The sequence below is a fragment of the Citrus sinensis genome, chromosome 5, assembly GCF_022201045.2.
Source record: "Citrus sinensis cultivar Valencia sweet orange chromosome 5, DVS_A1.0, whole genome shotgun sequence".
Classification (NCBI taxonomy): Eukaryota; Viridiplantae; Streptophyta; class Magnoliopsida; order Sapindales; family Rutaceae; genus Citrus; species Citrus sinensis.
The window spans coordinates 19,520,553-19,544,346 of NC_068560.1; the positions used below are offsets into that span (position 1 = coordinate 19,520,553).

General features: G+C 31.9%; 2 protein-coding genes, 1 non-coding gene and 1 pseudogene across 3 annotated transcripts; 1 reads left to right on the forward strand and 3 right to left on the reverse strand.

The window, feature by feature from the left end:
* Positions 1-6,897: 6,897 nt before the first annotated feature.
* On the reverse strand, positions 6,898-7,823 carry LOC107176151 (cytochrome P450 71D11-like; annotated as a pseudogene).
* Positions 7,824-11,614: 3,791 nt separating this feature from the next.
* Positions 11,615-15,227, reverse strand: LOC127902315 (uncharacterized). The gene is made up of 3 exons (XM_052441180.1): positions 13,890-15,227; positions 12,466-13,796; positions 11,615-12,383 (listed from the first exon to the last, which is right to left on the reverse strand). Exons 1-3 carry the CDS (start codon positions 15,225-15,227, stop codon positions 12,197-12,199), a joined length of 2,856 nt encoding a protein of 951 aa, XP_052297140.1. The 3' UTR covers positions 11,615-12,196.
* An 856-nt stretch (positions 15,228-16,083) lies between these two features.
* On the forward strand, positions 16,084-16,190 carry LOC127902866 (small nucleolar RNA R71). Its single transcript, XR_008055502.1, has one exon. It is a non-coding gene; the product is annotated as a small nucleolar RNA R71 (small nucleolar RNA).
* A 4,466-nt stretch (positions 16,191-20,656) lies between these two features.
* LOC102608004 (bifunctional pinoresinol-lariciresinol reductase 2) lies at positions 20,657-22,798 on the reverse strand. Its single transcript, XM_006471373.4, has 4 exons — positions 22,258-22,798; positions 21,830-22,070; positions 21,244-21,447; positions 20,657-21,059 (listed from the first exon to the last, which is right to left on the reverse strand). The coding sequence occupies exons 1-4, from the start codon at positions 22,585-22,587 to the stop codon at positions 20,896-20,898; spliced, it is 939 nt and encodes a 312-aa protein (XP_006471436.1). The 5' UTR covers positions 22,588-22,798; the 3' UTR covers positions 20,657-20,895.
* Positions 22,799-23,794: the final 996 nt, after the last annotated feature.

Sequence of the window (23,794 nt, forward strand, 5' to 3'; positions counted from 1 at the left end):
AAATAAGATTATCTCTCCTTACATGACACATGCAACATTCTTGTGTTAGATTTTATGGAGATAAGGTGACTCTTTCTCCTCATTGTCTTTTTGTATATTATTGATGGCAACTGTTATCATCGTTTTTTCTTTGGCCAACAAATGTTTATCCTTTCCCTTGGATTCTTTCCTTCTAAATTATTGATTCTTAAGCAGGCATCTTTTATCTTTCAATGGTCTCCTTCCACATACCTATTATCAGGTCTTTATCTAGAGATATATCTTCTTCGCTTGTTCCAATTTTTGACCTTTCATAGCAAAAGCCATAATCTAATTGATGCCTAGCACTTTACATATCTCGTGGTGCATTGGCTAGCTAGATTCTATAAGATTTTTGTAAATCGCCTTTTTTTCTTTCAAGATGGCTTGCCTGTTTAAAATGCTTTTTTCTTTTCTTTTTAAAGAAAAGATTATATGCCCTATTATGACTTGATGTAGTGACACTTTTTCCTTGCTTATCCTCTAAAATTATTCATAGAAGACTTTCATGCCAATTGCTCTTTTGTTGGAGAGAGCTTTCGACTCAAATAACTTAAGATCATAGTCATTGTAGACTTGATCCAAAATAATGGTTGGATTAATTCTTTTGCTATTAATTCCAACTTATATCATGTGCATTGCTGGATACCATTTATTATTATAGTACACTGGGCAAGTAGTAAGAAATTTGGCATAAATTGACTTTTTTGTCTTAGTTACTTTTTTTAGGCTAATAATAGCTTCTATGATTGTTTTTAGAACTAATTCTAGCTCCCAGCAATTTTCACTGACATAAATAAGATTAATAAAACCATATTCAAACATATTTTTTATTATTTCTGGATTAGTTTCTTGAATGAAGTTAATTTTTAGTATAATCCTCAATGATATAGTAATATAACCTAATTAAGACGAATCTCATAAGCTAATTTACTAATTCTCTTGTATTCATAAGCATAGTCACATTCTAATTAGAATTTGGCCTTTGACTAAGCTGTCCGCTTTTTGTATATTGAGACTTTAAGCTCTGTGAAGAGTTTTGGTAACTTTCCCCCTTTGTATATTGATAGATCATGAATTGTGAGTAAATGCTTTGGATTTTTGGTCTTTAAATTTTGTGATGAATAATTAGTAATCAACCCCTTATTTTGATTCTTGAAATAGATCTTTTTTAGCATATTGCTAATATATTGTTATGATGTTTGAACTTCTAGACGATTTTGTAAACTTTTGTCTTGAAAAAATTTACTAATTCTTCTTGGGCATCATCAATCATAGAAAGCCCATCAGAAGTCATCATATTTCCTTTGTGAAACAATTCTTAATCTTCAGAGCACATCATTATACCTTTTATTATTTTAAAAATATTCTCCATTCTATTCTCATATTAAGAAAATTTTCAGTATAATTGTTAAATCTTTTAATATATTCAATTTCAAAATCATATTCTGCGAAGAATTGTTGCGATCTAATTAATCTCTTATATTGAGGTAAATTAGGTAGTTTGCTTGACTATAAATCTTTTGACCTGAGTATTATAAGATCTAACCTTAATTTTTTTTTTTGTAATAAAAGGAAAGTAAATTTAACTATCCCATTTTTAATAGCTAACAAGTTCTTTTCATTACTATGCTAATTCTTTTCTTTTTCTTTTTTTCAGGTTTAAATGTTCAGCTTGTATTACAAATCTTTTCTTAATTTGTTTTTAACATTGCTCCTTAGTGATTATCATAAGCATCTGTTTAAAAAATTAAATTACCATTGGTTGTTGGAAATCCTAATCTTAATAGATGTTTACATTTCTTTTTAATCTTCAATGTTTGTATGGAGATCTTCCCATGCTTTTGTATTATTCTTTTTTAATTATCCTTCTAGGGGTTGCCTTTCTTTTGCTAAGTTTTCTATGAAACTTTCAGTATAATTAAGACATCTTAAAAATCTTTAAATCAACTCTTTAGATTCTAACTTATTTAAAAATAAATATATTTTTTTAGAAATATAAGGTTGTATCCCAATTCCAATTTCGTCTATTATTAATCTTAGAAACTCTATTCTAAGTTTCATTATCTCACTTTTCCTTTTAAAAAGTAGTATTTTATGTTTCTTGCATTTTTCTGAAAATAATAATAATAATAATAATAAAAGATGATTAATGTGATCTATTTCATTATTAGAAAATATTAATGTATCATCTAAACATACTCACATAATTCATGAAATTGTTTGAAAATTTTATCCATTTTTCATAATATATTTGTGGAACATTTTTTAGTTGAAAAGGCATCACAACCCATTCATATTGTCCTTAAGGTGTACCAAATGCAGCAAGTGGTAAGCTTTATTCTTCAAGTTTGATTTGTCAAAAGCCAAATTTGTAATTAAACATGTTGTATATATTTTTATTAATTGCATAAGTAATTAATGTATTTTAATAAGATAAAAAGTATCCATCAAGTTTAGAATACTTATTTAATTCTTTATAATTAATAACCATATCGGCTTAATTTTCCTTGTTTAATTTCTGCATGATTCCTAACCATAAATGCTAGACTACTTTGTGGACTCTTAGATTCTTGAATTTGTTTATCAAATTCTATTCTATTTTCTTGCTCATATCTCATGGGCTTGACCTTTATGATTAAATTTGAATCTTTTAATTTTAATTTTGGAGAAATTATCATTTTACTACCAAAGTTTTACTGACATATCATATCAATACCAAAGTTTGCCGAAAAGTGCATTTTACTACCAAAGTTTTGCGCCGTTATCAATTCACTACCATTCCGTTAAGAAAAAGTAAATGTTTAACGGAAATTGAGTTAAAAGTCGATTTTACCTCCAAGAGTTTGGTAGTAAAATGATAATTCCCCTAAAAATTCGATAGTAAAATGATAATTCCCCTAAAAACTTGGTAGTAAAATGATAATTTATCTATCAAATTAACAGACAATTTTACTCTTACAGCTGGAAATGTCTTTGATGCCCTTATGACATCAGCAAATTTTTAATGTTGTTAACGAAATGGTAGTAAATTAATAACGACGCAAAACTTTGGTAGTAAAATACACTTTTCGACAAATCTTGGTACTGACATGATATGTCAGTAAAACTTTGGTAGTAAAATGATAATATCCCTTAATTTTGGCATAAGTTTTATAAACTTCCCATAACTGAATTGGGTTATCTCTAAATTTTTATTAAGTTTTTCTAAGATTTTTTTCAGTAAAACTTTGGTAGTAAAATGATAATATCCCTTAATTTTGGCATAAGTTTTATCAACTTCCCATAACTGAATTGGGTTATCTCTAAAATTTTTATTAAGTTTTTCTAAGATTTTTCATAATCAGGGATGATTTGAATGATTTTATAAATTGAAATCACCACACTGGCTATTTTGAAATTTTCATATTCGAATTGTTCGCCTAATAGGATTATAATTGAGTGGATACATGGCGTTTTAAGAGTAATCGTTTCATTAGTCATTACATAAATGAACTAATGAAGGAAATTAACTTCTAAAAATATATTTGCACCCATGTGATCGTTAGACCATAATATTGGTATGGTTAAACATAACTCTGAACTTGTATTAAGACCATAATATAGTTGTTAAGGATGCCAGGATAAACTTGATAATTGACTTAAATTTTAATAATTAAAACGACAACTATCTGTTAAATTATAATGTCAATTTTTTAATTGGAATGTATTCATGTGATATAGCCACAACTGCTTCAATTTTTTTTTTCCTTTTTTGATGGAGTCATAAGTTATTTATTTAAGCTTATGTGTAGAAATTGATGTAAAATTAAAGTAATAGCTGAATAGCAATGCAAAAAGGGAGATTGCCAATTTTCCCCCACTAAAATTAATATATACCACTTATCTCCTACAGTTTTCATAATAGCCAATAACCCTTTGGCACCAAAAAGTTAAAGGAAAAGAGGGCAAATGGGTCATGTGTTTGATAATTTATCTAGAAAATATAAAAATAGATATTTATTATAATAAAAACGTTTAAAAACAAAAAGTATAAGAAAAATATTTCACTCCAAAAAATATATTTTCTTATTTTTAGTACTTAAATTTTTTATTTTAATTTTTATTAATATGATTAATTAATTTTTAATAAATAAGAATAAAGATGTATTTAAAAATAAGGGTAATATTATAAAATTATACTGCTAAGGAGATTATTAACTATTATGAAAACTATATAGGTAAGTGATATATATTGATTTCAGTAGTGGAAAATTGACAACCCCTTGCATAAAAAATACCAAATAAATTTTTTATCCTTTTTTCTAGGATCAACTTTAGAATATTTAGGGCCTTAGTTTTTTTTTTTTTTTTAAAATGAGGCCTTCTTATATTCAGTAACTTCAACACTCAAATAAATATAAAAAAAAAAGCTCAAAATTCATTACATCTTAAAATCTAGTTTTAAATTTTAATATGGAATTGTGGAGAATGAGGCTGAACCCACAAGGATTGCCTATTAGAATGGAAAAATTTATATCAAACCTATATCAATTTAATTCTAACCTCATACCAATATTATTTAAGAATAGAAAATAATATTAAACTTAACAAGAAAGTAAATAAAAGTAAGGAGAAAATTCAATAGTGGTAAAATACTAAGGCTTAGGAAACTTCTAATTTCATAAATTTCAATCATTTATCTATTTAATCCCCTAAATTAGAGTAAAACTATAGAAATCAATCCCCTAAATTAGAGTAACACTATAGAAATCAATCTATTGTTTACCCAAGATTTTATAGTTAACGTACATGTGAAACTTTTAAAGTAAAATTTCTTTCGCTTCTAAAGCATTAACACTAAGTATTTTATGTATCTATTTTGAAAAACGGAAAATTAAGGAGTTAATAGTTAGGATAAATTTTGAGTTATCCCCCTCATAAAATAAAAATCTACAAAATACCCTCACAAACTATTATAAACTTTAACTTACCCCAATCTTTATTCCAAAGATAAGGAAAAAAATGGGGTAAATTGACGAAATCCCTTCCAGAGTGATGGCTCAAGCCCCTCTGGAAGGAGGCCTTCCTTTTTCTTTTTCTTTTTTTTTTAAAATAGAAGGTAATTTGAAACTCATAATAGTTTAGGGGGTGCTTTGAAAATTGTCATTTCACGAGGGGTGTAATCCGAAGTTTAAGTCTAATGGTTAAAATTTCATACCCAAACTTAGATTTATTAAAAATTATTCCCAACTACAGGAATACATGATAATAATGGTGAAAAAAATTTCATTTTTATAAATCATGTGAAGTCAGAATTATAAGCAATAAAAGCATAAATAAGGGATTAACAAATAAAAATTGGAATTTATTTTACTAAGAGGACTTCATCCTAACCTAATTAAAAGAAAATTAGTTCATAATGAAATAAATGAAAATTATAGCGAACGTACTAAATTTGCGTATTGTTGCAACTTCTCTCTCTAATTTCTCACTCTTAATTCTCTACTCTCTCAATTACACATCTCAAATGAGCAAGCTACCTCTATTTATGGAGGATTATAAAAATTGAATATTTAGATGCCAGCTTGCAACAACTTGATCTTGTTATAAAATAGTTGTCCATCTTGAGTAATTTCTATAAAATTGTGATAAACTTGTCTTTGATTGGACGAAAATGAGATGAAATTAATTAAATCTTACTAAAACTTTGCCGCATGTGAATTGGAAAAGAATTGTGAGTTGGTAAACCGTTTGAACGAATTTGCTTCAAAGAAATGGGCTTGAGCAAGCTGGATCGTCATGGGCTGACTTCTGCTGATGTCATTGATGACATCATGCTGACGTGGTACCCTTCTCGAAAAGTTAAGCTGAAATACCCGCACCCGCACCCAAAGCTCTCTTTGATACAAATGGAATAACCTTGCAACTGCACTGCCGCAAGCGTGTGCTAGGATTTAATGCACTAAGCCTAAGTCTTATTCAATTTATCCCATTTTATATCAAAATATCAACTACAGTTATTTCTTTCCTATTAAATAAAATACGTACTAATTATAAATATTTATTAAATAATATGAACTAACAAATATAAGCTAAGAGTGATAAATATAATATAAATTATTCTCATCACATCTTTAATTATATCTTAAATTTGGACAATAATCAAGAAGATCTAAAAAAGTTCAAAAATAAATCCTAAAAAATGGGCCAAAAAAAAAAAAGGTATTGATGATTCTATGTCTAGGGATTTTTGAAATTATAAGGTTCTGAATAAAAATTAAAAGAAACTACTAATAGTCAGAGATTCTTATATCGAATAATTAAGTTTTTTTTTATAGCCAAAAAGGTAAAAATTTTACTTTTTATCTTTGAAAGACTAATACTAAATGGATCAATAGTTGAACAATGTTATAAATTATACCACTTTAACGTTAGGATTATTAAATATAGAATTTATATAAAGAATGCGCTTTTCCTACAGTGCATAACTCAAAAATTTCTCTATTAATTAGAGTATTATTAAGAAAATACATAAAAAAATAGGCTTTCCTAAAATATGAGACTTTAGGTACCTATGTTCTTCACACATACTTAAAGTTGTCCCTACTTTCACCTAATCAGCACTTCATGTGCACATAAAAATTTGTGTCAATGATTTGTCCCTACTTTCCCGATTAAAAAAATACTATATACACACACACAAGCACTCTTAAGTGTGAATTTTTGTATGAAATTTCATGTGGATGCTTATTTTTATAGTTTAATAAAATGTTTTACAGTTAGTAAAAGATTCATCATAAAATGGTTATCCAAACTAAAGAATAACTATATATATAAATATATAAACGGCCAAAGCGAAGCAAAGATTTTATTACGTAAAGGAAAAAGAAAGAAAATACAAGCCGAAGATGAAATGAGCCTTATCCCTTAACAAGGACATAATTGAATCACTTATACCGAAAAGCAACGACGAAGAGAAATATGTAAGAACAGTCAAAGGAGGGCTTATGCAGCAGGCGAAATTATCACCATGTCAACGCTCTAGCCTTCAGGGCTTAAGCAACAGGTGAAGGATGATAAAGAGTAGGAATGATGTACATATCATCTTTTGTTCTGATTCCCACACTGAAGGTTTCGGTCATGTCCAAGTCTTCATGCTTCATTTCATTAGGGAGGGTCCAGTCAAAATGGTACAATAACACTACCAGTGAGAGCTTCATAATGGCATCAGCGAATGATATTCCAGGGCAAATTCTGCGACCAGCACCAATTGGGATATATTCAAAATTATTCCCTTTATAATCTATTGAACATTCAAGGAATCTATGTGGAATAAACCTCTCAGGCTCCGTCCAATACTTTGAATCTCTTCCCAACGCCCATGCATTAACAATGACTGGCTTTCCTGGGTATGTTGAATCCATTAATTTTACATCTCTCTCCACATTCTCTTGGAAATAACAAAGGAGCAAGAGGATGTAATTTCAGGGTCTCTTTCAGTATCAGTTTCAAGTATTGCATTTCATCGACCTTCCCTTTACTATTATAGACTTCCCTTCCCTCAGCTTCCGCATTTTTCAGCATTATCGGATTTTTCATTATTTCGGAAAATGCCCAATCTAAGGTTGTGCCAACTGACTTAATACAACCAATAAACATTTCCTGAAAGTGGAAATTATGCACAAAAGTTACATCATTTAGAAAAGATGAGAATTAATACAAGGTTAATATCCCTTTAGATCATATGGATTGAATCCATCTGCTTTATCCAAAAAATTGTTTTCCTTTGTTTGTCTTCATTAAAAATTTAAAATATAGGTAAGTCCATATGTGATCGTGTCTGGGGGCGCGTAAAAGTAATTTTAAAAAATTAAAAATTAATTTTGATGTGACAAAAATATTAAATTGTTCTTAAAATTTGTATTCGATAGTCTTCTAATGACAAAGAAATTTGTTAATGGACCCGAATGATACTAGAGGAGAATTTATAATTAATATGGGTTTTGACAAAAACATATATAGCAGAAGAAAAAGTACTTGACCTTAAAATCTGATTTTGCTTTTATACAGAGTAGCGATCAAAGGCCAACCCAACATTTAAATTTGTATTACTGGGGCAAATGATTTTCAGCTTCCTTCTCGAGCAGACGCAAGAGACCACAAACACTTTTCTAGAAAATACCTACTTTTGCAGAGAACAATTAGGGGGACGCCGAAGATTTTTTCGTTTTTAACCCTCCGATTCCTAAATCAGTTACTCAGGTTTACTACACTAAAAATAAGAACTGGGGTATTGAATTTCAATGAAGAGCAACCTTTATCTGAAAAAATCTTAAAAAATCAAAAGAACAAAGAACAAAGCATAGAGAGAAAAAGTATACTCCCAATGTCATTTTCACAGAGAGAGTTTTAAGGTAGAGAAAGAAGAAATTACTTGGTTCAAATTCTCGGAAGCGTTTATAAAGGTCAGAATCCCACGCCTCTTGGAGTGTGGGATGATCGTTTAATGGATCAGTTTTATGCCATGTTGTGAAAATTTTAATATACTCGCAAGCGCACGAATCTAGAGATAGAAAAGTGGTAACGAGGTCGATCCCACAGGGATTGTTATAAATTGAAAAGTCTAATTTAAATCTAAAATTAATATTAATTCTAACATAGTTGAGCAAATTGAGTTTTAAGAGAAATTAAACTAATTAAACTAAGAAAACAATTAAAGTAAATGAGAATTTAATGAGATAAAAATTACCAAGGTTTCGGAATCCACCACTATTCAATTAGTAATTATCTAAATATTAATTAATCCCCAATTTTAGAGTGACAACTCGAAATCAATCTATGTCATCTCATGGATATAACAATTAAGCCCAAGTAATTAAATCTAATGTAGGTTCTTTTTCTACTTAATAATACGATATCTAAGTATCCCATGTAAACATATTGAATAACAAAGAGTCAAAGTTTACTAAGCACTCTATGTAAACAATTTAATGAAAGACATAGAGTCAAAGATAATCATGTATAAACTTTATAGATCCAAGTATATAATTAATCGAATATTAATCCTAACAATCAATAATGCATGACAGAATTGATGAAAAGATTTTATTAACATCCAATTAATCATGTGAAATAAAAACCATAATCATCAAAGAACATATATAGGGAATTAATTAAATAAAAAGATAATTATTTCATTGAATAGGGTTTCATCATTAACCTCAGTATAAGAAAATTAGCTAGACATACTTGAATTGTGAGCAACAAAAGAAATAAAATCAGCCATGAAAGCCGAAATATTGCTACTGCCGATTGCTCTCTTCCAGCCTTTTGTTTCTGTCCTCTGGCCGCCTCCTTCTCCAAAAGCCAAAACTCCCTTTTATAATCTTTGAAATGGGCCCCATCTCTTAAATCCTAAAGCCAAAAGGCTTGCCTTTTGTTTCCTTTAGCTCTCACACGTGACCACCTTTGGAATTGCTTTAAGATTCCTTTTCCAATTATGAAAGCCAAGTGCGGGTCCCATTTAAATTGCTTTCCAAATATTACAAAGCCATGCACGTGTAACTTAACTAAGCTAAAGCCAATGTTATGCTTAAATTCTTCTTCATGTGCTAGATCAATTAATTTACTAGCTTCGGTTTCCTCGGATTCACTTCCACATGCATGTATGTCTAATTGCTTCTAAAATCAATTAATTAACGCTTCCAAAATTGAGCTCCCTTATATCCTTTTTTATCCATAATCTTCAATTAATCCCCTATTCAATAAAATAATTTAATTAATTAAAAATAACAAATAAAAATAACTAGTAATTATATAATTAAGGGTAAAATATGTATATAAATTATGCTCATCAAATACCCCCAAACTTAGATTTTGCTAGTCCTCGAGCAAAACTAAAATTTAAAACAAAAATAAAAATAACAACACAAAAAGTAAATCCTAACTAAACCACTTTCGCAGGTAATCGCGATTGCATTTAGCACATGCAACAAGCCTTTAAACCCCTAGGCGGCCCTAGTGGACGAGTTATAGTCTCGTGAGGGCTTCAGTGATGATACCCACAAACATCATTTAAAATAAATAAATAAATTAAATTAAATCAAAAGAACGAAAAACTTTAAATAAACCATGAAAAATAGCCTCAAAGATTGCAAAAATTATATAGCTCAAAGAAAATTTCAAATATTAGCAAAGTTCTAACTTTAATTCAATAGTCAATCCCACCTCTCTTTCGATTCTTGTAGTGTGTGTGTGAAATCAATTCAATCAAATCCATTCCCAAAATCCTCAACATCAACAGCCTTAGCCTCAAACAAAGAACAGAGTAGGTCAAACTAATCTTATCATCTTGATCTCCAATTTTTTTCTCTCACAGGCTTTTATGTGCATTTTCTTTTGATTTTTTTTTCAGCACATGCACTTGATTTTTTTTTTTCTTCTCTTTTTTTTTTTTCAACCATAGTCAGGAGCTTTCACTCTACCCCTTAAGGTAGCCTTCTTCTCATGGTAGATTATCCTCTACATACTTGTGGTACATAGGCCCAAATTACTCAAGGATAGCTTCACTCTTAAGGGTTATAGGTAGCTATTTCTGACTTTGGTGCCCGTGTATACTATTTTGTATTGTGGAGATAAGAATCAAGACAAACAGTCATTTACTCTATCTAAAATTCTCAACTCAGGCTGCGTCAATATCAAATTTCAAGTCAAAATTACGAAAGAATTGATATTAGTGCTCATGGTTTAAAGAATCTCAATCAAGAGGAACTAACACAAGAATCAAGTATAAACTAAGACAATATTCAACCCTTTCTAAAAACCATATTCATTGTCAATCAAATTTTTATCATTGGCTTTTCACATAAAAACAAAAAACAACAAAAATTTTTTTTTTAATTTTTATTTAAAATTTTCAATTTTTTTTTTGTTTTTTTTTTAACAAACAAAACACACACTATTCCCACCCCCAAACTTATTTGGAACATTGTCCTCAATGTTGCACAAACAAAAGATATGCATGCAAACAAATGAAAGAAATAATAATAATAATAATAATAATAATAATAATAATAATAATAAACATAAATAATAAAAAGAAAGTTGGAGAGAACACACCTGGATGGGCTGGGAAAGCTTTAAAAAAAAAGAACAACTAAAAAGAAAACATTAGAAAAGAAAAATACTAGAAAAGAAAAACAAACAAAGAGAAGAAAACCTACTATTAAAATAAAACAAGAGTGCAAAGATGGACATAATTAATCCTGATAAACAGGATCATCTAAAAGTATCTCCTTAACTTCTGGTGTTCTTAACTCTAAAAATGGTTTCAATCTTTGCCCATTGACCTTAAATAAATCACCATTTTTAGGCTTTTCAATCTCAATTGCTCCATAAGGGAAAACAGTACGAACTATAAAAGGACCAGACCATCGAGAACGTAACTTACCTGGAAAGAGATGCAATCGGGAATTATATAAAAGTACTTTCTGACCTGGTGTAAAGGCTTTTCTCAAAATGTGTTTGTCATGAAAGACTTTCATTCGCTGTTTATAAATCTTGGCATTCTCATATGCATCATTCCTGATCTCTTCAAGTTCTGCTAGTTGTAATCTTCTCTTGGAACAAGCCTGCTGCATGTCAAAATTGAATTTCTTGATCGCCCAATATGCACGATGCTCCAACTCTACTGGCAGATGACATGCTTTTCCATACACAAGTCAATAAGGTGACATCCCAATTGGTGTTTTAAAAGCAGTCCTATATGCCCACAATGCATCATCAAGTCTCAAAGACCAATCCTTTCTATCTGGCCTAACTGTTTTCTCTAGAATCTGCTTGATCTCTCTATTAGAAATCTCTACTTGGCCACTGGTTTGAGGATGATATGGGGTGGCAACCTTATGTGTAATGGAATATTTGTCCAAAAGAGTTTTGAAAGGTTTATTGCAAAAATGGGTGCCACCATCACTAATGATTGTTCTAGGGAAACCAAAACGAGACAGAATATTACTCTTCAAGAATTTCACTACAACCCTATGATCATTGGTTTTGCATGGAATAGCTTCAACCCACTTCGACACATAGTCCACTGCAACCAATATATACTGATAACCAAAAGATGGAGGAAAAGGTCCCATGAAATCAATACCCCATACATCGAAGATCTCAACCACAAGAATAGGATTGAGTGGCATCATGTTCCGCTTTGAAATGCTACCCATACGTTGGCACCTATCACACAAAGAACAGAAAATATAAGCGTCATGAAAAAGAGTAGGCCAATAAAAACCACACTGTAAAATTTTTGTTGCTGTCTTTCTAGCACTAAAGTGGCCTCCACAAGCTTGTTCATGGCAAAATGAGATAACACTTTGAATTTCATTATCGGGAACACATCGCCTAATAATCTGATCAGCACAATATTTAAATAAATAGGGATCATCCCAAAAGAAATCTTTCACTTTAGAAAAGAACTTTGTTCTATCTTGCTTAGTCCAGTGCTCTGGGATTTGACCTGTAGCAAGGTAATTAATTATATCAGCAAACCATGGTACGACATTTACACTCATAAGTTGCTCATCTGGGAAAGACTCATTCAAAGGTAAAGATTCTGGAATAAATTTAAGATCAAGGCGAGATAAATGATCTGCCACAACATTTTCAGAACCTTTTTTATCTCTAAATTCAATGTCAAATTCTTGTAAAAGCAACACCCAACGAATCAATCTTGCCTTGGCATCTTTCTTAGTAAACAAATATTTTAAAGCAGCATGATCAGTAAAAATAATCACTTTACAACCTATAAGATAAGATCTGAATTTATCAAGTGCAAACACCACAGCTAGCATTTCTTTTTCTGTAGTTGAATAGTTCAACTGTGCATCATTGAGTGTCATACTAGCATAATAAATCACATAAGGCACACGATCTAATCTTTGTCCTAAAACTGCTCCTACAGCATAATCAGATGCATCACACATAATTTCAAAAGGCAAATCCCAATTAGGTGGCTGAATGATAGGTGAAGAAGTCAACAATTTCTTAAGCTTTGCAAAACCATCAAGACAAGATTCATCAAAGATAAAAGGTGCATCCTTAACAAGTAAATTGCATAAAGGTCTAGAAATTTTACTAAAATCTTTAATGAATCTTCTATAAAAACCAGCATGTCCAAGGAAAGATCTTACTTCTTTTACATATTTGGGATGTGGAAGATTAGAAATTAAATCCACCTTAGCTTTGTCGACTTCTATTCCTTTGTTGGAAATTATATGACCAAGAACAATACCTTGTTTTACCATGAAGTGACATTTTTCCCAATTTAGAACCAAGTTCTTTTCTTTACATCTCTGCAAAACTAATGTTAGATGCTGCAAACATTCATCAAAAGAATCTCCATAAACAAAAAAATCATCCATGAATACTTCAAGAAATCTCTCAACCATATCAGAAAAAATACTAAGCATGCATCTTTGAAAGGTAGCAGGTGCATTGCATAAACCAAATGGCATTCTCCTATATGCAAAAGTTCCAAATGGACAAGTAAAAGTAGTTTTCTCCTGGTCCTCTGGAGCTATAGGGATCTGATTATAACCTGAATATCCATCTAGAAAACAATAAAAATCATGACCTGCAAGTCTATCAAGCATTTGATCAATAAATGGAAGAGGAAAATGATCTTTTCTTGTAAATGAATTCAATTTTCTATAATCAATACAAACACGCCAACCTGTAGTTACTCTAGTGGGAATTAATTCATTATTAGCATTAGTAACTACTGTAATACCAGATTTCTTAGGAACAACTTGCACAGGGCTAACCCAAGAGCTATCTGAAATAGGATAAATAATTCCTGCATCTAATAATTTGATTACTTCAGCTCTTACCACTTCTTTCATGTTAGGATTTAGCCTACGTTGCATCTCCCTAATAGGTTTAGCATTTTCTTCAAGATGAATACGATGCATGCAATCTACTGGATTAATACCTTTAATATCAGCAATGGTCCATCCTATTGCCTCCTTATGCTCTTTTAGAATACCTAACAACTGACCTTTTTGCTCAAGATCGAGGGAAGAAGAAATAATAACAGGTAGAGTGTCAGATTCTCCCAAGAATGCATATTCCAAAGTGTCGGGCAGTGCTTTGAGTTCCAATTTTGGTGGTGCCTCCGCAGGTGGGCCAATTTTCTTCTCAGAATGAGGCAGTAATTCTGACTTTGCCTTCCATTTAGTTGTGTCCGTAATTAGAGGTGCATCAAGTAAAACGCTGACTTCTGCAATTGCACTGTCATCATTAAAAGATAAATCAGGATGAGTTAGACATGCCTCTAATGGATCATCATTATGATTTGAAATGAATGAATCTTCTACTAATTCCTCTATCATATTCGCGTCAACAAATTCATCTTCTTCTTGTGGCTGCTTGGTAACATTAAAAATATTCAATTCCATGGTCATATTACCAAAAGATAGCTGCATGTTTCCATTCCTGCAATTAATAAGAGCATCAGCTGTAGCTAAGAAAGGACGACCTAGAATAACTGGAGTGTGTTTCTTAGGATCATGTACATGCTGAGTATCAATAACGATAAAATCAACAGGATAATAAAATTTATCAATCTGTATCAACACATCCTCTATAATACCACGAGGTATTTTCATTGACCTATCAGCAAGTTGCAAAATAATAGAAGTTGGCTTTAATTCCCCTAGTCCAAGTTGCATGTAAACAGAGTAAGGCAAGAGATTAACACTAGCGCCTAAATCCAATAATGCTTTATCAAAACATTGGTTCCCTATAACACATGAGATAGTAGGAGAACCAGGGTCCTTAAATTTTGGTGGCATTTTACATTGAAGTAAATTGCTAGTTTGTTCAGTTAAAAACGCCTTTTTAGTGACATGCAAATTTCTCTTTTTAGTGCATAAATCTTTCAAAAACTTTGCATATGAAGGAACTTGCTTAATAGCATCGAGTAAAGGGATGTTTATACTTACCTGTTTGAAGATTTCCATAATCTCACCTGTTGAAGTCCCTTTCTTTACCTTTCTTAACCTTTGAGGAAAAGGAGCCTTGGGAATGTAAGCTGGCGGGCCACTCTCTTCAGGATCATTTGGTGATGAGTCTTGTGATGGAACTGAATCTGAAGAAGTAGGCTCAGATATCTTCCTTGTTTGAACCTCTACTTTGTTGTCAAATAATTTTCCTCTTCTCAAGGTCATAACAGATTTTGCTTCTTCATGTTGATGGCTTGAACTCGATCCAACTTCGTGCACTCCTTTAGGATTAGGAATTGGTTGACTTGGAAATTTTCCTTTTTCTCTCTCAGCTACAGTAGTTGCTAATTGACCCAATTGATGTTCAAGCTTTAGAATAGCTTGAGTGTTTGACTGAAAAGCTTGTTGGGTTGACTGAATGAAACTTTGAAGTGTATCCTCTAAAGAAGGCTTTCTTTGTTGGGGTGCAACAAATTGAGACATAGGTTGTTGGGCAGGAGGATATACTTGGTTAGGAGGGACAAATTGTTGATTGGGCATGTTAAATTGTTGTCCTCCTTGGTTTGACAAAGGTTGATTTTGTTTCCAAGAAAAATTAGGGTGATTCTTCCAATTAGGATTATATGTGGATGAATATGGACTATTGGAGGTTTTCTCATATGATTGTAAGGCATGTACCTGCTCAGAATAAGCCTCTTGATAGGCTGGTAATGATGGACAATTCTGTGCTGTATGAGACACGTTAGAACAAATAGCACAAACCTCATTAGCTACACTAGGATGATGATTCATTGATTGGTTCAGAGCTAAGGCATCTACTTTCCTAGAAAGCGTAGCTAGAGTGGCTTTCACATCAAAGTCATCCTTAACTTCATATAACCCCTTTCTAGAAACTTGAGATGATTTTTCTCTTTGATTTGAAAAATCCCACTGTTGAGAATTCTCAGAAAGTGAATTAAAGAAATCCCATGCAGCCCCTTCATGTAAGTTCAAAAATCTCCCACCATTCATAGACTCTACCATATGACGATTTGACATGATTAAACCGTTATAAAAGCATTGTATAAGTCTCCAATTTTCAAAACCATGGTGGGGGCACTTAAGGAGTAAATCATTGAATCTTTCCCAACACTCGTAAAATTGCTCACCCTCTCTTTGATAAAAATCACTTATCTCTCTCCTAAGGGCATTTGTTTTAGACATAGGGAAAAACTTGGTGAGAAACTTATTACTCAATTCATCCCATGTACTAATAGACCCAGCAGGAAGTGAATTCAACCAAGCTTTTGCTTTGTCTTTTAATGAGAAAGGGAACATACGAAGCCTAATTGACTCATCATTAAAATTTTGAAAACGAAATGTAGAGCATATGTCAAGAAATTCCTTAATGTGCACATATGGATCCTCTCTCTCTAACCCATGGAAAGATGGTAAAAGTTGAATGACAGAGGGCTTGAGTTCAAAGTATGTTGCTGTGGTTTGTGGCAACACAATACAAGATGGTTGGTTGGCTGCAAGTGGTGAAAAATATTCTCTAAGGGTTTTCTCTGCTTGCACTGGTGGAAGTATTGGCAATAGTCTATTTGGGTCATCCATCACTTCTAAAGAACTAGTTTGACTACTATCAATTTTCGACTCTCTTTTAACCAAACGATTTGTTAAATCACGTTCCCAAACACTCATAAACTAACTAGACAAGGAAAGAAAGAAAAACAAAACAAAATAAAACAAATCAACAATAATAAAAAATAAATAAAAGAAATCAAACAACCAAACAATGAATTTAAAGACAAATAAATTTTTTTTTTGTGTTTTTTTTTAATTAAAAAAATATATATAAAAGACAATCTAAAATATAACTAGTGGAAGAATCAAATCAACCTAGATTAAACTGACTTTCTAGCACAATCCCCGGCAACGGCGCCAAAAACTTGTTGTGAAAATTTTAATATACTCGCAAGCGCACGAATCTAGAGATAGAAAAGTGGTAACGAGGTCGATCCCACAGGGATTGTTATAAATTGAAAAGTCTAATTTAAATCTAAAATTAATATTAATTCTAACATAGTTGAGCAAATTGAGTTTTAAGAGAAATTAAACTAATTAAACTAAGAAAACAATTAAAGTAAATGAGAATTTAATGAGATAAAAATTACCAAGGTTTCGGAATCCACTACTATTCAATTAGTAATTATCTAAATATTAATTAATCCCCAATTTTAGAGTGACAACTCGAAATCAATCTATGTCATCTCATGGATATAACAATTAAGCCCAAGTAATTAAATCTAATGTAGGTTCTTTTTCTACTTAATAATACGATATCTAAGTATCCCATGTAAACATATTGAATAACAAAGAGTCAAAGTTTACTAAGCACTCTATGTAAACAATTTAATGAAAGACATAGAGTCAAAGATAATCATGTATAAACTTTATAGATCCAAGCATAGAATTAATCGAATATTAATCCTAACAATCAATAATGCATGACAGAATTGATGAAAAGATTTTATTAACATCCAATTAATCATGTGAAATAAAAACCATAATCATCAAAGAACATATATAGGGAATTAATTAAATAAAAAGATAATTATTTCATTGAATAGGGTTTCATCCTTAACCTCAGTATAAGAAAATTAGCTAGACATACTTGAATTGTGAGCAACAAAAGAAATAAAATCAGCCATGAAAGCCGAAATATTGCTACTGCCGATTGCTCTCTTCCAGCCTTTTGTTTCTGTCCTCTGGCCGCCTCCTTCTCCAAAAGCCAAAACTCCCTTTTATAATCTTTGAAATGGGCCCCATCTCTTAAATCCTAAAGCCAAAAGGCTTGCCTTTTGTTTCCTTTAGCTCTCACACGTGACCACCTTTGGAATTGCTTTAAGATTCCTTTTCTAATTATGAAAGCCAAGTGCGGGTCCCATTTAAATTGCTTTCCAAATATTACAAAGCCATGCACGTGTAACTTAACTAAGCTAAAGCCAATGTTATGCTTAAATTCTTCTTCATGTGCTAGATCAATTAATTTACTAGCTTCGGTTTCCTCGGCTTCACTTCCACATGCATGTATGTCTAATTGCTTCTAAAATCAATTAATTAACGCTTCCAAAATTGAGCTCCCTTATATCCTTTTTTATCCATAATCTTCAATTAATCCCCTATTCAATAAAATAATTTAATTAATTAAAAATAACAAATAAAAATAACTAGTAATTATATAATTAAGGGTAAAATATGTATATAAATTATGCTCATCATGCCCCAATTTTTTGAAAGAAAATTTTGGGTTGAATTCTGACCGAGTTCTCGGTTTGACTAGGCTTAAGCCTCCCCTCATGGGATCCTGTAATCCATGCTCTCCCTTTTTATCCACCAAACAAGTTACAAACAGTACCGATTTGATGTTTTCGATAGTTATAGGAGAGTGAGGATACCTTGATCTTGAACTTTCAATAAAACATCAACAAGATCTTCCTCTTCAGATTTAGCAGCTCTGCACTTCCTATGCTCGCCAATAATGTTTGACATTATTGTGTCAGCTTGTTGATGCATTTTCTGTACCCGAGACTTGAATCCACTTATCCGTTGATGAAATTTGGTTGAAGCAAACAGATCAGCAACATTAGCACCTCCAGCTATATTCAGAAATCGCTGCATAATCGATATCAATACTTCTTGGTCCTTGCACATTTGGCCTACTGCTGATTTTGCAGTGATACCATATTGTAGTGTTTGAACTGTTCTATGAACTTAACAAAACCAAACACTGCCCAAGGTCTTTGACAAGATCAAATCAATTTGCATATATCAAACAATGATTCTAAACGAATCAATGTGTAATCAAGAACAAAAATCAAGATCTTAGAAATAAGAAGTTAAATAAACAACCTAGGAACGAAAGTAATCACAATAAGAAAAGACACTAATTTACGAGGTTCAGCCGCCCAAAATTGCACAACCTACATCCACGGAAGAAGCCATTAGAGCAAGCTTTATTGATGAATCAAGGGAAAGTTTGCAGAGCTTTACAGAGATGGTTACAGAGAACAAGATGAAACTTTTTCTTACTAGTATCCCTCTCTAGAACGCTCTCTGAATCGATAGAAACTGACTTTTCCACCAGCTTTTATTACGGCTGTTCTTAACAAACATTGAACGCAGATTTCACCAGATTCAACCATGTGTATAACGGCTTTTGTAACGAACTTGAAACAAGCTTCTCGCATGCTCCCCACTAGCACTACTTGAACTAAACGGCTAGAAATGTTGCCGTTTTGCCGCTTTCAAAAACAACAAGTAGAACACGTGTGGTGCTGGTGATAAGTGTCTCAAAAGCCAAAATGCCGTCGCTTTGTGTAAATATAGGCCCCCACACGGACTAACAAGCAAGTGACACGTGTCTAAAAGTCAACAGTCATTGACCAGACTGGTGGATACGTGGAGATGCACTCTTTGAGAATATGGGCAGTTTCTGTATGAATGTGACAAATTGAGGGGCATTATTGGAACTCAAATTTAGTAGCTCGAGTTTACATGTGAAAAGTAGCATACTGTTACGAAAAAGGATAAAACATCTTTCTTTGGGCCTGAATGAAGGAACTAATAGAGATTAAGAATTTCCTGAGCAGAGTGAAAAGGCAAGTACCCGTTAGCCACCCTTTATTGCTCCTTGAAAATTAGTAGGATCACAGCGCTACAGCCTGCCACATGGCAAATAGTAGGAGCAATGATAAAAGTAATTAAAAAACATCACCTGTGGGAGGCTAATCAATGAATAACCGACAAGTATCCGAATTACAAAAATGACCCTCAACCATGCACGCTCCAATAAAACACTCAAAAGGTTTTCCAAAAGGATAATCTCATCCTCATTCATAAAATGATGTCTTCTGTGGAAGAAAAGATTCTGGACTATGATGTCTTTTGCAGCTGCTTCTGTTGCAATTATTGCAAGAATCCGCCACTGAACAGTTTAACTGATTTTTCAGTCGTCTAAATAATTGCGTTTTGTTCAAAGAATTAGAATATCATAATCTTTCTGTTTCTAATTCTGTAAAAGTTTTATTTTCTTTGTTGGTAATTTTACTGTATCAGAATTCTATCAACTATATGTTTCATTTAACTTATGTTGTGGCAGATACAAGGAAAGATTTTATTGCTGTCCCCTGTGTTTGATGGCTGTTGTGTATTACTCCAATTTTGGAGAATGAAGTTTATTTATTTTGTGTTTGTGCATGGGATGGAAAACAAATTCACGGGGTAACCAAAACAAGTCAATTTTGCAGCTTATGACATTCCAAGCTCTGTATTACTCGCCCATTAACGGGCATTCAACAGACAGGATTTGACACAAAGCACATTTTGACAAATATGATTAATTCGAACGAGTATTGATATTTAGACATAAAATTTAGAGATAGGCTTAAAAAAAATATATAGACTATTTTGATTACTTAAATGCGAACAAGAGCCCTTTGTAATGTTGATTTTGTCAGCCAGTTGTGTCTTAAGCAATCTTTTGTTCGATTACACAAATTTACTTTATCATCAATAAATTAAGCAAATCAATACAGCCTGATGAAAACCAAATAAATCGAATCAATAATTTCAATTAACTAGATCACTTCTTCTCATAAACATTCAATTTCCGCCCCTTCTCGTCAATTTCCTCAAGTAATCTCCACTGAAGGAGGAATTTATTTATATATAGGAGAAAAATAATTACACTCAGTCAAAGGACGACATACAAATAAAGCACTGGAAAATCAAAGAAAACTCCATAAAACTTGAAAGCAACATTCAATCATCGAAATGCTTTTTTTTTATTTATTTATACCATTTTCTTTATAAATGATATAAAGTAATTAATTTCTTTAACAGATAAAAATTACAAATAGCGTCGCAAATACTCTTCCACCGTAGTGTACTTAATTTCTGGATAAAGTTGAGAAGCTTCGACGCCTTCATTTCCGATTTCGAAATTTGTAAGACATCCCTCGTAGCACACATGATAGTAATGTGTTAATCCAACCTGCCCCGCATAATTTTGTTCTATTTTTAAAGGTTAACAAATAAACTTTATTAGGAATTTTTATATATCAGTTATTATAACATCATTAATTACCTAATGGTGACACAAAAATGCTAAATTAATTTAACAAGTACATGTTTAAACTGCAATTTGTTGGGTACACAATAGTCGATTGCTTTGAAAATTAGTAAGGGTCTCGCGTACCTTTCATTGAAGCTAGAAATTCTTCCTTAGAAATTGAAGATTTTTGCAACGTTTTGCCAATCAATTTCTCCCAAGTTTCAACAACCTCTCTTTGAGATAAGATATTTTTGGGAGGCCTAAGGTACATGGTCCTGTTGAGGGTCCGAGGGTCATTAATAGCTTTCATTGTGTACATAGCTATATCATCTTCATCCACATATATCGCTGTCAAATTAGAAATCGAGAGACAAGAGATGAGAGGTTCTCTAAACGTGAAGCAAAGCACATTGTATGTGATTTTTTTTCTTAATTTATAAATGATGGAGGTGGGCAAAATTTAAATTGATTTTTTAGCTCCAATCTCTTCTAGAATTCGTACCTAGGTGATTAACTAAAGAAAGCTAATAAAAGAATCACTCGATCAAGCCGCGAGTGTCAAAACGTGAAGTAATTCTATATTGGGTTTTTTGCTTGCATGTAGTTGCTAGCGGTTAATTAAGGAAAAAAGTAATTAATCATAAATTATCATTATCTTTTTAATTTGGATGAGAATGCTGATGCATTTTGAAACAAGAAAGGAAAATGATCTTTTATCGCATAACAGTACCTTTAGGATTGCCATCTCCCAACAAGACCACGGAATCCTTTGAAGGAAGAATGCTACCAGGTTGGCAGAGACCGCCAAGGAAATAACCGGCAAAGCAATTTGCAGAAACATATGTAAAAGGAATCCCTGCATCTTCAATTGCTTTCCTCACTACCATTTTATCATCAAACGTCACTCTCCCAGGTTCCATTGCATTCGCCATTTTTGCTGGGTCAGTCCCAAATTCTGACGGCAAGAATCTCTGTCTCAATTTTTACACAAATTAGATTCAAACTGAAAAGCTTAAGCTGATAGATAAGAGCTCGGTACAACAACAGTTAAAAATAAGTGAAGACTAAGACTTGAGATAAAAACACGTATCTGACATATCAGAGCCTGAAACTGAGTCAAGAAATTTAGAAAATATATAATCCAAACGGGGTTTGTACCTTAACATTTCCAGCTTCTTTGATTGCATCAACAAGCTTGAGTTGAAGGAGAATTTGATGGCTTCTGATGTGAACACCAGATATTGCACAAATGACAACATCAACTAACTTCACAGCATTGACAAGGCTCTGATAGTCATTGAAAGAGCCTGAGACGAGCTTAGCTCCTTGCTCTTTGAAGGACAAGAGCATCTGAACTTTCTCGATATCGACGCCAATCTCCGGCCGGTGGAGTACATAAGTTTCATGACCTAGGGCTAAGCTTGCCTTTACCAATCTCTTTCCCAAGTAACCTGTTCCTCCTATTATCAGCACTTTGCTTTTTTCCATTTCTCTCTCTTCTTTCTCCTTTTCTCTCTCAGAATGTAATACAGAGGTAAAGTGCAAGGATCTTTATACATATATAGCTTCTTTCAATATTGCTCCTGCTTCAATAAGTTTGTACGTAGTTTAGCTTTGCAGGTAACCTTGAAACAAATTTCTCAGACGCCTTGAGTTGCTTTTACTTTAAAATTAAGGTATTTTATTTATTTATTTTTTCCCTGCATCACAGGGGTACGAGAAAATTTTATTAATTAATAAAAACAATATGGTACTTAATCAGGAGGTGTAAAGAGTCTGACCCTCATAAAATTGTATAGTGCTGCAAAAGTTTAATTTTTGTTCGGGTTATTGCTTGATTTTATTAATAATATTAAGTACTGTTATGAGCTACACTTGGTGCATGCTTTAAAAAGATATAAGAAAAATTAAAAAGAAAGACAACAAGATTCAGGTCTTGTTTGAGATTGAAGTTACAGCTGCTATGAAAAAAAAAGTTGTAACTGTAAAAAAAAATTAATATTATGTAGTAAATAAAAATTTTAAATAATAATTTTGACAAAATTATTAAAGTCAAAATTATTAAAAATATATAGATTTTTCATCACACAAGTGAAAAATTATATCAATATAATTTTTAAAGTATAACGGTTAGTGTTTATCAAATACTTTAGTATTATGATTTAAAAATACAGTTGTCCAAACTCAATTACAAACAAGACCTTACTACTTAGAATGAACAATTAAACTTTTTTCTTGAAAATATCTAGGGAAAGTATTTCCGTATACATTTTTTGGGGTGCGATAGACACCTCCTAACGATTAATTTTCTAAATATGCTAAAGTGTCACCTAGTGGGTTTTGTTGGAAGACTTATTAACTAATTTTAACTTTTTCTAAAGATAACAAAATTTGGATTCAGAACTTTTGCGTATGTTGTATGAAATTATTTGAAAAAAGCTAAATAAAATATCTTATGATTTTGATACGTAGTAGTGACCCTCTAATCCCGTCAATTTCGAAAGGTAATAAGACAGCTTCTGCCAAACTTTGTTTTTGAAAATATAAAAAATACAAAATACAAAAGAGCACAACAATGGACAGAGATCTAACGCGTCGAGAGAAGGAGAGAGAGAAGTTGGAGCAAAGATTTCAGGAGTAAAATTGAAATCCAACCCATCCCTACCCACCGATGAATGGATTAAAATAAAATTAA

Coding starts and splice junctions, on each gene's coding strand:
- LOC127902315 (XM_052441180.1), bottom strand. CDS start 15,227: ATGACCTTGAGAAGAGGAAAATTATTTGACAACAAAGTAGAGGTTCAA. Junction 13,797..13,889: donor ATCCTAACATGAAAGAAGTG/GTAAGAGCTGAA, acceptor GTTGTTCCTAAG/AAATCTGGTATTACAGTAGT. Junction 12,384..12,465: donor AGAACAAAGTTCTTTTCTAA/AGTGAAAGATTT, acceptor GTTCCCGATAAT/GAAATTCAAAGTGTTATCTC.
- LOC102608004 (XM_006471373.4), bottom strand. CDS start 22,587: ATGGAAAAAAGCAAAGTGCTGATAATAGGAGGAACAGGTTACTTGGGA. Junction 21,448..21,829: donor GGGAGATGGCAATCCTAAAG/GTACTGTTATGC, acceptor CTAATTTGACAG/CGATATATGTGGATGAAGAT. Junction 21,060..21,243: donor ATTTCTAGCTTCAATGAAAG/GTACGCGAGACC, acceptor CTTTAAAAATAG/AACAAAATTATGCGGGGCAG.